This window comes from Manduca sexta, unplaced genomic scaffold (assembly GCF_014839805.1).
Source record: "Manduca sexta isolate Smith_Timp_Sample1 unplaced genomic scaffold, JHU_Msex_v1.0 HiC_scaffold_297, whole genome shotgun sequence".
Classification (NCBI taxonomy): domain Eukaryota; kingdom Metazoa; phylum Arthropoda; class Insecta; order Lepidoptera; family Sphingidae; genus Manduca; species Manduca sexta.
The window spans coordinates 1-15,065 of NW_023593988.1; the positions used below are offsets into that span (position 1 = coordinate 1).

The 15,065-nt window shown below is 37.8% G+C and overlaps 2 protein-coding genes across 2 annotated transcripts; one reads left to right on the forward strand and one right to left on the reverse strand.

Annotated features, from left to right (window-relative positions):
• The first annotated feature begins 1,080 nt into the window (after positions 1 to 1,080).
• On the forward strand, positions 1,081 to 2,899 carry LOC119192594 (troponin C, isoallergen Bla g 6.0301-like). The gene is given in 6 exon segments (XM_037446408.1): positions 1,081 to 1,219; positions 1,297 to 1,345; positions 1,347 to 1,438; positions 1,916 to 2,035; positions 2,340 to 2,471; positions 2,611 to 2,899. Coding segments are annotated over 6 exon segments (444 nt in total). The 5' UTR covers positions 1,081 to 1,197; the 3' UTR covers positions 2,640 to 2,899.
• Positions 2,900 to 3,239: 340 nt separating this feature from the next.
• Positions 3,240 to 14,410, reverse strand: LOC115443452 (BMP-binding endothelial regulator protein; the record flags this gene model as incomplete). Its single annotated transcript, XM_037446409.1, is given in 7 exon segments — positions 3,240 to 5,108; positions 6,789 to 7,929; positions 8,470 to 8,522; positions 8,525 to 8,719; positions 9,248 to 9,457; positions 14,141 to 14,260; positions 14,263 to 14,410. Coding segments are annotated over 6 exon segments (1,815 nt in total), but the record flags the coding sequence as incomplete, so codon positions are not given.
• Between the last annotated feature and the right edge of the window lie 655 nt (positions 14,411 to 15,065).

Consider the following 15,065-nt stretch of genomic DNA (forward strand, 5'->3'; position numbering starts at 1 on the left):
ATTACAAGTTATATGAAACGTTTATATATATTATTATAATATATCAAATGAGAAGTGCAAAAACATAGTTATTGGAGTAAATTCGCCCACGCTATGACGCACTTTCTTTAGATCTACGTTCCTGAAGGAAATTGCCGACGATGAAAATGTTATTACCAACATTTAGTATTTCATATGTAAGGTCGTAATATCTTAGCGAGGATAGGAACGGAGGACAGAGATCGAGTTCCCGGGTTCAACGCCCACTTACTACATTATTTTTCACTGACTTTGCTAGCAAGAGAACATAATGTTTAAGACGTTTAAACCCGAGATTTTAAGAATAATATTTATAATCACTAATATTTCAATAATAAGCAATAAGACCCCCTATTGTACCTCACCTTTCTTTCCGATTTTTTTAACGTAGAATTATCTAGTAAATAAATGAAATAAATAATTGAAGTTCACCAAACCGCACTTAGGCTATCGTGGTATACGAAGTCGCGTTTTTCTCATTAGCAATGGAGTCTCGTACCCAGCAGCGGGATGATTAAATATATTAATATGTTACCTAGGCCTCGTATTATTAAATAGATCCCCACTGCGCAATTTATTTTACACATTTTATAATCTCGTTTGGCTGCATATTAGTTGTTGATTGTATTATTTTTGCTTATTCAAAAAAGTTTATGAACTTAAGTCTTTCTTCGTTGTCTTTAATGATAATATAATATCAATAATAATAATATCAGCCCTGTATTATATAGTGTCCCACGGCAGGCCACGGGCCTCCTCTACTACTAGGAGAGATTAGGCCTTAGCCTATCCCGCAGGCCACTAGGCCTGCGTGGTACCTATACGCACTAGCGTATTGGTAGATTTCTCATACCCTCAAAATTAGAAAAAAATATATTAATTGTTATTTTTATAATTCATTACTGACCTACATACGCGTACATGTGACTCTGCACGCACCGCACAGGCCGTCTAAGATGCACCAACTCATACGCTGGGGCACCGAAATAGCCGTGTTGCACAATATATTCGCACTAACTGCATCACAGTACATTGAACTGGAACCCTAATGCCACGGCGCAACTAGTCGAACGATCAGTTTAACTCTTTTTATTACCAGGGCAACACTGCAGTTCTGTCCCTTTAAGTTAATCTTGAAAATCAAGGAAGTACAGTCAAGTACAGTGATCGACGGTCATAATGTCCACATTAAACATCGAGGGTACTGCCCAGCACCTCGCTTCATATTACAGCACTTACGTAATTCGGAGGTGTTAAAGGAAGTGTTCTTTGTTGCAGTCCTTCGTAAAGCGTTCGATGGCTTCGACCACAACCGCTCGGGCAGCATCCTGCGACTTCGTCGCTGACATCCTCAGGATGATGGGGCAGCCGTTCAACAAAAAGATTCTTGAAGAACTTATCGAGGAAGTAGATGCCGACAGTAAGTACCTCCAAGATATTTATGTTCCATATACCATATCTTATTTTACTTCAAAATGAGTGCTCGTTTGCGCAGACGTTACTGTAGACTTTCAACAACGAATATTTTGTGAGCTCCACGAGCATCCGCTAAAATTAGAAATACTTTGTGTATATGCAATGTGAGATGTATTTTGATAACCGACTAGCCTGTTTCAAGAAATGAAATTAATTGTGTTTACTATAAATCTCTGAGCAGTAAGCATGTTTGTAGTGGTTTTCGTCTGTAAGCATAAAGATAGATTGGGATCTGGACAGGTTATAATCCTTTACTCAAATTACTTTGTTACACCTAAATAATGAAACTGAGATAATACATAGACACGCGTATTACATATTATTGTAATTATTGTTTAAATGGAAATATTGAGTTTCATAGTAATGGCCACTATACTACAAAATTTGTCAATAATGTTCAATGCTATTTCGCCGTTTCCAGAATCTGGTCGTCTTGAATTCCCCGAGTTCGTGACCCTGGCCGCTAAGTTCATCGTTGAAGAGGACGCTGAGGCAATGCAAAAGGAACTTAGGGAAGCATTTAGATTATACGACAAGGAAGGCAAGTTTGTGCATTAATTATATAGAAACTTAAAGGAATCTTTATGTTTAAAAAATACTACTCTGAAATTAGAAAGCTAGCTGAACTATGTTTGTGAATAAAAAAGTCGAGTTAATTTGGATTCAATAAGTTTGTGACTCGGAATTAAAAAGAAAATATGTATTTTATTCTAGAATATGCTTAAAGATTTTTTAAATAAACAGTCATAAATCGGCCAACATTAGAAATAACAACGATAAAGTAACATGGGCCCAATAATAAACAAAAAAAAACAATAAACCAACATAGACTCGTGATATTACAGGCAACGGTTACATTCCCACGTCGAGTTTGCGCGAAATCCTGCGTGAGTTGGATGAGCAGCTGACGGACGAGGAGCTGGACGGCCTTATCCAGGAGATCGATACTGACGGCAGCGGTACCGTCGACTTCGACGGTAAGGATATAGTTACTACACGCGACTTATAAATAAAATGTTACAAACAATTGTTATTTTGCGAGATTTTTTATGAATTGCTAAAATTATTTATGTTGAGAAATAGTAATGGCTAATTGTATTTGTTTCCTTGTTACAGAGTTCATGGAAATGATGACAGGAGAATAAACATCTATATCTATATACTTTTTTATATTTATTTTCTAATATAAGTTATCTTTACAATTCGGTACTTCAACATTTCGAATCATGGAAACATCGAACATCGCTCTAATATTAAGGTACAATAAAGTTGAAACTTCATTTATCTATTATCTTTCAAGTATTATGTATGTATTGTACAAAATAATAATTTGTTCATGTTTAATTGATGCGTGTGGTTGAGTAATGTTTATATCTACATATTAATAAATCTTTATTTCTACTGTCTACGCGTTTCTTTGAGGTCTCTCTTCATAGTTTTCAAGCGTCTTACAACCCGACGGATTTAGAACGATGCCCGGTGCTAGAATAACTAATTCTTAAAATAATATTCGTGTTGAGATATAATATTCATTTCTTTAGATTTCTCTGCGAGATAAATATAATGACTCCTCTGTTTTTAAAGCGGACGCCAAATTGTCCTAGATAATTTTGATGACACAAAATTTCAGAAAATTTGGCGTACAGCCAGATTTTAGTAATGGGACTATTTAAGATAGAATTCGAATGCAAACATGTTGTAGAACTAAATATTACATTAGGTAGGTAAGCGAAATAAAACCACTGTTGAATAGTAATTATTTATTACGTAATTCTTTGTTCGTTTAACTTATTTGATCGTTTACAATGTTCAGCAACGCAAACAAAGTTCAGTTTCCATTTGTTGTGTCGTTATAATAATAAAATAGAACAATGCAGCTGTTATCATTTTTCTAACATTCTAATCTTATATCCTCTTAAAATCACTTGTATCAAAATAAACATAATAATATGGCGATTGCGCATACCTACTTACCCAATTCGAACCATAAAGCAAGCTTTAATTTTTATTTTGAAAAAGAATTATTCAATTATCGAATCTTATTAAATGATAGGAAAATATTTTTTTCGTTCGCTTATATTTCTTCGTCGACAATATTTCATTGATTAATAAGTAGGTATGCAAAATTAAATCTCTTAAATAACTTAGAAGCCTACATAAAACGTAGACCTTGCTTAATAATACCAAAAAGGGTGTACTTAAGAGACAAATATGTATATAGGTTTAAGGAAATTATTCTTAATAAATATTAATCAAAATAAATTATAATGAAGCGAATGACAGTTCAGCAGTGTTTCATGGAATGCAGCTGACATCTTACGGAAATAAATAAAATAACTGGAAATACAGCAGCCTGGATACAAACATTAAGAATATGATAATATTTTCGATTACACGAGTTACTTATAACATTGAGAGTCTAAAACAAGTATAATAGTTTTATATAATTAAGTAGACGATCCTCTCCAAACAAGCATTTGACGGATCATTATCACATACGCGGGTTAAAGATTTTTTGGCCGCTTACGATGGCACTTCGCACCTTCACAACAAAAAAACAATACGATTCGACTCCCTCACTTGTACACTTTGAAATAAATAATAATCACGTTATAATTCCTACTTTATAGTTCAAAGTCAAAAATAAAATTCATTGGTAACGTATCTAATAGCTAAGCTTTACATCGAGTCTTCAATTATTATAAAAACATTAAAACTAACTACGCTTTAGTCGCTATTTATGTATGATGCACTATGTTCTACGTATGTACATGTCTCATACGGTTTCATTAGCTTCTTGGCTTCGGATAGCTAGATTTATCTAAGATTTTCGTAAAGAACTACCTACAGATGAGATCTTAATTTGAACTATGTTTTATCGAACGTTCTTCTACTGTCTGAAATATTCAAAGCTAATAATTATCACATTCACAAAAACGTTTAATATAAGAACGTATTAAATTACTTAATTTAAGTGAATAAGGTGTTGACCTGTCATATAGATTACAGCCAGCAGACAGGAAAACCTATTAGTCTTCATACATTATACGTTTCGACATACAAAAATAGTGTTTGTGTCTTATTATTAGCCTCGTACTGTAAAACAACACGGTATAACTTACTGATGAACAGTAAATATAAAATAAATTACTTAAAGGTAAATTAGTTCATTGATTTATTCATTACTCTTGCACGATTTATATCGTTTATTGGGTTTATTTGCTACACAACGACATTAACGTTCGATTCTATGGTTTTTTTGTAAGCAAATCATTTTTACATTTGAATACCTGTAGCAGCAGTTGATTTTTAAATATTATATAGGTATAAAAATGTGTACAAAACAGGTCTAAATAGCGAAAAGTAGTTCAAATTCAGTAATTTATAAGTGACGTTTTGCAGTACCAAGCTTCTGGAAGCATGTAGCTGGTCAGTAAATGCGAGGCAATAGTGAGCTTCACAGGTGATCTTAGTTATAATATATTATCTCGTTTAATAACTAGAAATATTTTTATGAATACTGTTTGAGTAGATAGATCTTTGTTCCTTATAAAGCCGGCTGCGCCTTATAGATGCAACCCACGTACAGTCCAGTGTCCGATTCTCATAATACTCTGAAATAAATGACAATTTCATATAGATACGTAAAAGGTTAACATGTCGTATTGTGAACAAAGTATCGAATTTACTTTTTTGGTTAAGATTAACGTTTGTTAATTTTGAAACAAAAACTGATTACATTATTTCAACGAATGATCAATTAGGTTCTGTTCAAGCCTTAGCAAGGTGACACGACGGTACTGCGACTTTTTTAAAAGCTATATTTTTGTGGTACGTTAATTATAATTCCACGAGGTAGTAAAGCGATATTAAAGCGAAAGACAGTCAACTTAACCGCGATATTTCGTAACAATGAACATTATAACACAGGTCCTCATACGTCCTGGACTAGGGTCTGAGAGATATCACAAGATGTCTCTGCAGTATTTTCTGACCGTTGGCAACGGCGGCTTTAAACGACGCGAGTCCTCAAGCAAAAGCAAAAAAACGACGCGAGCCCCGAGCGCAGAAAAAAAACCGTTTCCTAATTTTACGTTTTATCGGTAAGATCGTAAAAAAGTTCCTCTAAGGCACCGCGCGTGGCCCCGGCGGTTGCCCAGTTCGTCACCCCCTAAGGCCGCCTCTGACTACTGGTAAATAGGAGGTAACCTTCATTCGTTATCTAGGTCCGCGATGAGGATACACAGGGGCCGCTGAAACCCCTATGAGGACCGTATATTATCGTAAAATACCAAAAATGCAAATGCATATCAGATCAGTGGTACGCATTTTATGACAACGAGCGATGCAGCTCGTCGAGTCCCAGGGGACACTAATCTGCCTATATCGAGTGACAAAATTATTTAAAAAAGAAAAAGATAGGGAGGAGTTTAAATATCAGTAACGGCAAAGAACATAGAGTACCAAGTACCTATTAAACTGAATCTGTTTTATAGAGTTTCAGAAGTTTCTGTTCATCTTCTAAAAATAACCCACAGGCCATAGAAAATCACTTAATATTTGCATAATATCAGATTACGTCCAAATCAGCAGCCGTTTTCGAGAGTCTTGTATATATATATATATGTTTTTCATACTTAATCTTATAATGCACATATCTAAAACCAGTACATATGCAATTCTAGAAATTTAATTGAAAATAATATATCAAATTCATGGAACTAATTCAGAAAAATCTTAACATAAGTGTAAATAAAATTTTTTATTTACAACGTTGTATAAAAACGAAAATAAAAACGTAAATTATTGCAGTTTAATGATTTCTGCCAATAGCTTAATAAACTGCATATAATTTGGACATGAGTCTATAACTATAAATATTGTTATAAGGCCACACTAAAAATGGTCACCGCTCTGTGGGAGATACGAAATTTAGATTATAAGAATTCATATCTGTTTTTTAAAATAAATAAAAATATTAAAGCCAGACCTCCTTACTGTTTAGACTCTTTTATAGTAGCTGCCATCTAGACCTAGGTAAATTACGTAGTGCCTAACTTTTATCTTTCTGGTATTATGTTTAAACGAAAAAACAATATCTACACTCTGTAGCCTAATTAAGTCATTTTAGTCTGTTTTAGTTTTCAATAATTTAAACTGCGAATCAAATTTATGGCTCCCCTAAGCCCCGATACCTATTATCCTATTAGGTTACGAATATTATTGCTCTACGTGTAGAAATATGATCATTATACTTTTAGGCGTTATTTTTTAGAATATATTAATAAAGTTACCTCGCATTGCCACAATGGCAGTTTTGACTAGTAGAGGTCACGCCGCGTTGATCTATAAGTGCAGTATGGGCGGAGGCGGGCGTGCGCGGTTTCCGCTCGGCTTGGCGACGGCACTCAGATCCATGAGGTTCCGCTGCTTGTCCCTGCCGCGAGCCGGGCCCTTAGCACGTCGCGCGAGCCAGGGGGGCGGCGGGCCCTCGCACCACGCTGTGCGCGCCCACGGCCCAGGCTCTGCGCCCAGCCTAGTGCACTCCCGCGCATACGCCCGGTACGCCGCACAGTGACACCGCGTACCTGTGCAGCTGCGGGCGTCCAACTCACAAGCCTCCTGATAATGATGAGGATTCACTTTAGTTCCACATTCCATAAAGGCATCGTATCGGACAAATCCTCGGCACAATCTTCTTGCTTTGCTCAATTTGGACTGGCGCAGCGGCGTATTGACTGGAGGCTTCTGCCGTCGAGTGCAAGCTCTGGTACCACCCACGCGCCACGACGAGCCGAACTTCCACGTGTCGTTCAACAGCTTCCCGTTGCGAGTTTTCATATCGTCCCTGGCGACTGAATTAAAATTTCCGCACAAACCACACAGTTTGCCTTTATAGGCACTGGACACAGTCACTTCCAAGAAACCATCACCGTCCCATAACATTTGAACGCCAATTTCGGACTTAAGCAGCACAGAGCCGTTGCTGCGAACGATTTCCGCCACTCCATCGATTCTGTGAGGTAGAGTCACCCGCCGACCATTTACTTTTATCCGCATTCGCTTTCCCATATTGATTTTTGTCGAACCAATACGAAGCGTCGCAGTACGCGTCCATGAAGAATGTGAAGTGTTTCTGGCATCATTCGAAATTCTTATTGAAAACGTTCCATTCACACAATCTGACGCTAGTTGGTATTTACATGATCCTTGAAAACTATAAAACTTTCCGTCGAAAGTTTTATAGTGAGGATCTCCAAAGACAGTGCAGATGCCGTCCATATCGACACATTTTGGACAACATTCACCAGGCAGTTGGCGGAGAGTCTGGTCCGAAGGACAGGAGAGATTGGAACAACGTTCCATTGCACATCGTGGTTCGCCGTTGTGGCACTCGCAAGATTTGCAAGCGTCTAACTGCCAAGTTTCTCCATCCTATAAGTACAAAAAAGAAATCATTCACTATACATCTCACTCACGCCTATCCCTGGAGAGGTACGCGGATGTGTAACTAGGGCACCCATTTTTCGCCACGAGTATTTCTTCTAATGTGGTAAGGGGCGAGCTTATCGCCATATCACACCCAAATACCAGACTTTTATATTCCAGATACAGAATAAAGTCCACGCTGGTGCAAATCTATAAATCAATTATAAAACTACCCGAGATTGTTAATCCAGAATATGGTCTTTCTTCGTGCAAAATACCATCCAAATCCACTCAGCTTATATTAACCGTTATAACTTTTTAACTTACTTGTAACATCTCCACAAACTTTCATATTTATGTTAGGAAGATTGATTTGTTAGGAAAATAAATGCCTGTTACGCTTTTAAAGCTAGCCTGCATACATTGGTTTACCACTGAACCGAGTAAGATGAAATTAAACACAGAATAAGAACTCCAAAAAAGGACAATTGCGACATTGTGAAATTTGAATTAACCGAAAATCTATCTAGTTATAAAAAAAAATACCTGGTAGGTTTTTCTTCCAATGATACACGCGGCCTTGGCGTGTTCGATGTGCGGCACTCGGGGCAGCACTTGCCGGGCGCGGGCGGCAGTGCGCGCGCGCCGCACGTCAGCACCGGGCACGTGTGCCGCGTGCATACAGCCGTGCCGTTCATGCAGGTGCAGTCGGTGCACGGGTCCACTCGGAATGGCATCATGTGAGCGTGGTACTCCTTGCCGATGATACAGGGCTTCCACGGCGCGGCTGCTGAAACTGAAATGACAATTATGTTATTTAATCAATGGTATTATTTTTTCTAACCATCAAAATAAAATCTGAAAACAGAATTAGGCTTCAAGAGTTGGGTCCTGTACCAAACTTAGTATGAAATATTTACTAGGTCTAAGGCAAGCCTACGCCATCTAAATTATGTCCCAGACAAAGTAGCGTTTATAATAAGGTCATTGCACCCAATGGCGCTGTTTTGACTATCGTCAGAGGTAGAACAAGGCCCAAATTAGTTCCCGATATGGTTTCATGTGATGTGTTGCGAGTCCATTACGGAAGACTGCATTAATTATACAAGCGGGCTAAAGCTAAGACAATGTATTTATTTGTTTAATAAAGGTTTAGTTTGACAAAAAGTTGTTTTAATATTGTTATTTAAATTTGAAAAAGTAATAAAGCATGTTAGATATTATTTTTAAAACTATTACAAATAAGTGTTGCAATTGGTCTGTAGTCATATACGGTGCTTATAGTAATGTTTGTTGGCAACAAATTGCCATCTAAGATACTCACTCGGCAATATCTTGTCTGAGGTGGGATGCGAGCACCTGGGACAACACTCGCCGGGCGGCGTGTAGTGCTGCGCGCGCGCACACGGCAGTACGGGGCACGCGCGTTTCGCGCACGACAACGCGCCGTGTACGCAGCGGCACGACAGGCACGGCTCCTCCGGCACGCGCACGTCGCGGCCCTCCCACACGCGCTGGCCGTTGATCACACACTCTGGAAATTCAAATTGTCTATGTTGAAATTCTGGTTGCAGTAGTTGTAGCCGCCTGGATGGCGTCCACTGTATAAGATTCTAATAGTGGCTCAAATCAGTGTATCGCGTTCTGGTAATTTCAATGTTGAGATTCGCTCGTAGGGTTTTCATGGACAGCGGCAACACACCTTACACAGGGTGTAAAACCCGCCATAATGGCTCACGTATGTCGCGTTTCGGGATCCGCCTGTGTATATTATCCAATTTCGCACAGACCGACATAACCGTCTAGATGACATTGTACTTAGTAGCATCATGTGAAATGAAGCATTCTGCGACACCCTATTAAAAAAAATCATTACCTCTTTATATTGGGAATTATTTTAATAATAAGTACATTGCTGTACCTATAAAGTAAGATAAAAAGAAATAAATTGATACTGATAATACTAAAATTACGAACACCTCTGTCTCTATTGGTCTAGTTATGTTAACATTTTCAGCAATGCAACCAATGAGTGTCTCGGATGTAGTGAGGAAAGCTCGAAACCAACAGCATGCGACTTGTCATTTGTAACTGCGTTACAACTCACAGGAATGACAAATCAGTATGTATAGTACCTATAAGACCTATCTAACGCATAACGGATGCCTAACAGTGCGTGTAAAGGTAAACCGCTGCGAGTGTATGTAGGTCGACGATTTCAAAATACCTTAGACGTCTTAACACGATACGAATAAAGATGTTCGATGATAAAATACTTGATTTTTATGTAATTTTTATTTAACATCATCAAAAAAAATTAAACCGTAAGTGGACTTATTATGGATATTATAGACATGTATTTTTTTAATGAAATATACTCTGCATTATGAAATTTGTATGTGCCCTACATTGAACAAATTAGACAAAATTCCAATCTGGGATAGCGAGCGGTATCGTTCAGTGATTAAGTCAGGGTGCGTGGCCGCGGCAAACAGATTACCGACATGCTCTCTAATGGTCCACTGAAGAGTCCAAATCCCTCTATGTGGTCTAAAGTACTTTTTTATTATGGTTGATGCTTAATCACCCCGTGGCAAGTCAACGGCATTTAGAAAAATATCTGAATAAATTCCCTGTATTAACACGTCATTGCATTTAATTTTAATTGTTTCATAGAACAATGATACGTAAATTCATATTATTAATTCATTGTTGCTTCTTTACCTTTAAATACACGATACAATAGTTATCAATAATTGTTTTAATATTAAGAGGAAACCTACGCATGTTATGTACATATTAATACACTTAATGGTAAAAACATGAATCATATCCAGGAATTTGATCCATTCTGTAATTGCCACAACCAGATAAATTACCAAGAAAACACTATAGTTTATAAATAAAATTATTCTGTATTTAACGTACGTTAAGCCGAATAATTAAATTGCAATTTAAATAAGATACAACTTTACTGTAATTGAAAACAGAGGCGCATTTCGAAAAAAGTTTTTAACAAAAATTCAGCCCATTGTTTCCCAAAATGGAGCAGACTCTGGCGGCGCAGCAACGACAAAGCGCAAACTCCATAAATTAGCGAAGGAAGACTATGAATCAATCAACAAGTTAATGAATGACGCAGCGGCGCGGATGACCGCACACGGCGAGCCCACCGCGGAGCATCGACCAGCCAGCACATCGCGCTGAGCTTACAACTCACACCCCAACATCTCCCTACTCCTGACCTCCTTCCTAACCAAGACTAACGCAACAATCATTATTTAACGCGTCATTCCGCAACACGCCTCGGCCCCACGGTGGACAAAAATATTCAATTCAAAGTACTTAGTCCCGACCTGCCGACAGCGTTAATGATGTTAGTTCACAAGATAAAGTGTTTCAAGTTAAAAACCTTTCAAAATGATAAAGTATTTACAACTTCAATGTGGAGTGTTTATTCATTTGTCATTTATGTTCGGTTTAAATACATTTCATTCAATAGTCCCGGGCTCTCAATTCTATGCGCGCTGCTGACCGAGGACCGCCGCGTCGACACATGTAATTGTGACAATGAAAACTGTCAAGTGTCTGTCGTAAAACTAGAGACGTCTACATAAAGCAGGTTGTCCTTTTGTAGGTAAACAATTATGTATTCATTGTCAGTACGAGTGGTTCATACGCGTATAAGCAGAGCGCTTCGTCGCACTCTACCATACCCCCGGCTGACATAAGATTGCTATCACCAAATAACTGTTATTATGAGTATTCTGTTATTTGGAAGCATTAAATTGGGGTATGTAGCTATATTTTACTCTACATGATTAAATATGAGTTCGCGACAGTATTGAGAATGATATAACGATCACAAGAAGTAACAGATCTGTTATTAATGTTGTGCTCGGAGTGCATACATCTGTAAACATTAGTGACATCTCGACGTAACATTGCATTGGTCGTCTGTAATGTTCTAAACTATAATAGCCCGCGTTCTAAATGACTATAATATCTATGAATATATCGAAAGTATGTAAGATATTTCAGACAGGCGCGAGCTCGGTCGCACGGTTGATTCATCAAGACAGCGCATGCACAAGCTAACCGCACCCAGATAAAGCGTGTATCGCAATGATTCGCAGTTCCACATTAGGTATTATGTTAGATAGATAAAAAGTTTATTTTGGTTACAACTATTACAGTATAACTGCAGATATACATAGACAACAGGCAAGTATACATCCGTTTGTGTAATATTGCAGCCGCAATCAGGCCCCAGCTCAGCAATATGCATTACTCCAAGGAGCAAAGCGCTGGTACCTGTTCGAAAAATGTTTTAAAAATTCATAACACGTATCGCGCATATATCACAAGCTAATTGTTTCAATTTCTCAGATCGCCGTATCAGGCATACCTAATAACGCGCCGTTCTCAAAACACCATACGAATTTAGATGAGCTAGGTATTTCTTTGCCAAAATCTTTTAACATTGTAAATCTTTTAAAAAAATTATTTGAATAAAAAGTTTCATCTCTCACAAAACCTAAATGCTGCAAGGAGCGAAGTCTTACAGTGAATCCTTTCAAATAAATATCATTACTCACTCGAACCAAATAAAAGAACCCAAAGTTGATAAGGCTGAAAATAATAATCGGAAAGACAAAACCTAATGCACTGTTGGGATCCTAAAACAAATAAACAGAGGATTCACCTCGGCGTTCCCGCAGCCACGGCGACGCGCGGCCGCTTTGACCAACGTATAAAACCCACCCAACCCAACCTTTTAAGTAGGTTGTTAACTTTTTGATTTATGGTCAATAATAGAGACGCAACGCCGTGGGAGATTTCGACCACCAAAATATCTATATAATTTAACCAAACCCCGACGAACCTATAATGATGAGCTTATTACATTGTCAATGTCTTTATCTCGAACTAATTTTTAAAACTATTTATCGATTTGCGAAAACGTTTGGGTGGTCCAAAAGATCATCCCGTCGGCGCTATTGGTCAGTGCATACGTATAAAAACGTTTTCGATTATAATTATCATTTCCATTAGCAACGTAATCTCCTTACAATCAAAGCTTTGTAATCACGTCTTCGCGGTTCATCAAGTATTTATGACGTTTAAACTAAAATACTTTTATTTGTTCAGTTACTACGAAAGAATTGATTGCTCTTTGGCGCCACCCATGTATACATAGCACATCGTGTACTCCTATACATATAATACTCAGTGAGGTGCAAACAAAATCCGCCGTGTTAACCTAAAGCTGTACTGTTTAAAGCGAGGTGCGCAGTAATCTATAAATGATCGAATGTCTTCGTTGTTTTATATACGCAATAATGATCTGACTGAACTGACAACTTATGTATAATACCGATTAGTCTATTGTCCGTAGGAATGCTACTGCGCAACATTTCTTGTGCGATATGGTTTTCATTGTTTGTGGACGCGTGTGGGTTAATCAGCGGTGACATCGACCCAACTCCGAGTAGACATGAAAAATAAGCACGCTCTAGTCGTAATAGTATTAATATTGTAACCATTTTATCATCCTTCGATTTTTAATCATCGCGACTTAACGATGAGAGATGTTAGCAGGAGATCCCTTGATCTCATACCGCTTAGCAACTAGCTAGTAGATATAATTAATAAAATATAAACATAAGCAATAAAACGATAGCAGTTGGAATTTGTCGGCAATATTCAAAAGCAATTCCGAATCATCACGTAATTACTATTATTTGATATGGAATTTAATAAACATATTAAGGTTTGGAAGCGAGGTGATCGTCATTATGGTTTTATTAAGTTCGCGTAGCGTGTGTTTGTTTTCGTGGGGGATTATGGTGGTTGTTTTTTGTCGCTTGCGAGTCTGGGTGGGCGCTGAGCGCTCCGAGACATCGCTGCGCCAGTCTCGCCACCCAATTTATTCCTTATGAACCGATTCGAAAATAATAAAACGTTAATTGTTTTGCGTGAAACTTACGCTACGAATAATTGGGGTAAAACCAGAACAACTACAGCACATAGTCAATCGAGTACTAAACATAATGAATAATGATTTTTAACACCGTTTATCAAATTCATCCTACCCCATATATATTGTTAATGCTGTTAACCAACGTGCTCAACTAAGCTTGTGCCGTTTTCTGGCGAGTAAACAAATTAGAAAAACTAATATTTTATAATCAAAGCATTAACTATCGAAACTCACCATCACAAACTGGACAGTTATAGTGCGTGTGCCGCTGATGCTTCGGCCTGTCGCATGGCGCGTAACACTCCGGCCTGGATATAGTGACTACTCCAGCCTCACATCGCAGCAGTTTCCCTCCTCGTTCCACTCGGTGTGCGAGGCGTGTTCGGTGCCGTTGTACCAACATCCTTTGCACCGCGCGCAGCAGCCCTCGCGAGGCATCACGACAGCACAGTCATCCATCTGCACGCACTCTTCTACTCCACTCCGGCACTCGACGAAACCGTTCTAAACAAGAAATTAATATTTTTTTAGTAATCAGACACATTCATAACTAGGTGAGTGATAATGTCGTATGTGCTGGTTCATTTGTTCATTACCTTAGAGTTGCGTAATGCTAATTGAATAATCTGGGCGGTGGTATCTTAAGTAAAAATATGTATTATACGAATATTGATTCTGATTATCAGAATTTGATACTACGTATCACAATCGTAAAGGCTAATAGAAAGCCTAAAAAAATTATGAAAATAGCATAACCTATCGATAAGTCTACTACTAAGATATGTCTTTCTTATACATAACGTTAGCGTTAACGATTGTAAAAAGGTATTTTGGCTACGGCCCATGCTCACTCATTACGCCATGGCGAAAAAATACTTATATACTCTTAAGCTAGCTTCATAAAATATGCGGCAACTTGTCTTGATTGTGATTTGCGATTTGTATGCATCTGGAGTATTAAAATACATTCTCTATCTCGTCTCGGCATCGTGTCCAGGTGCGTCTATGTAGAGCCGTGAATAAAAATTCTACTTAACCGTTCGCTTTAGCGTTCTTTTCTTCAAATGCTCGCTTTTATTATTTCAAAGAATTCCATTCATAAAATAGCATTATTTTTTATAGCATACGAGGAAAATTAATGGAAACTACTCATGCGATT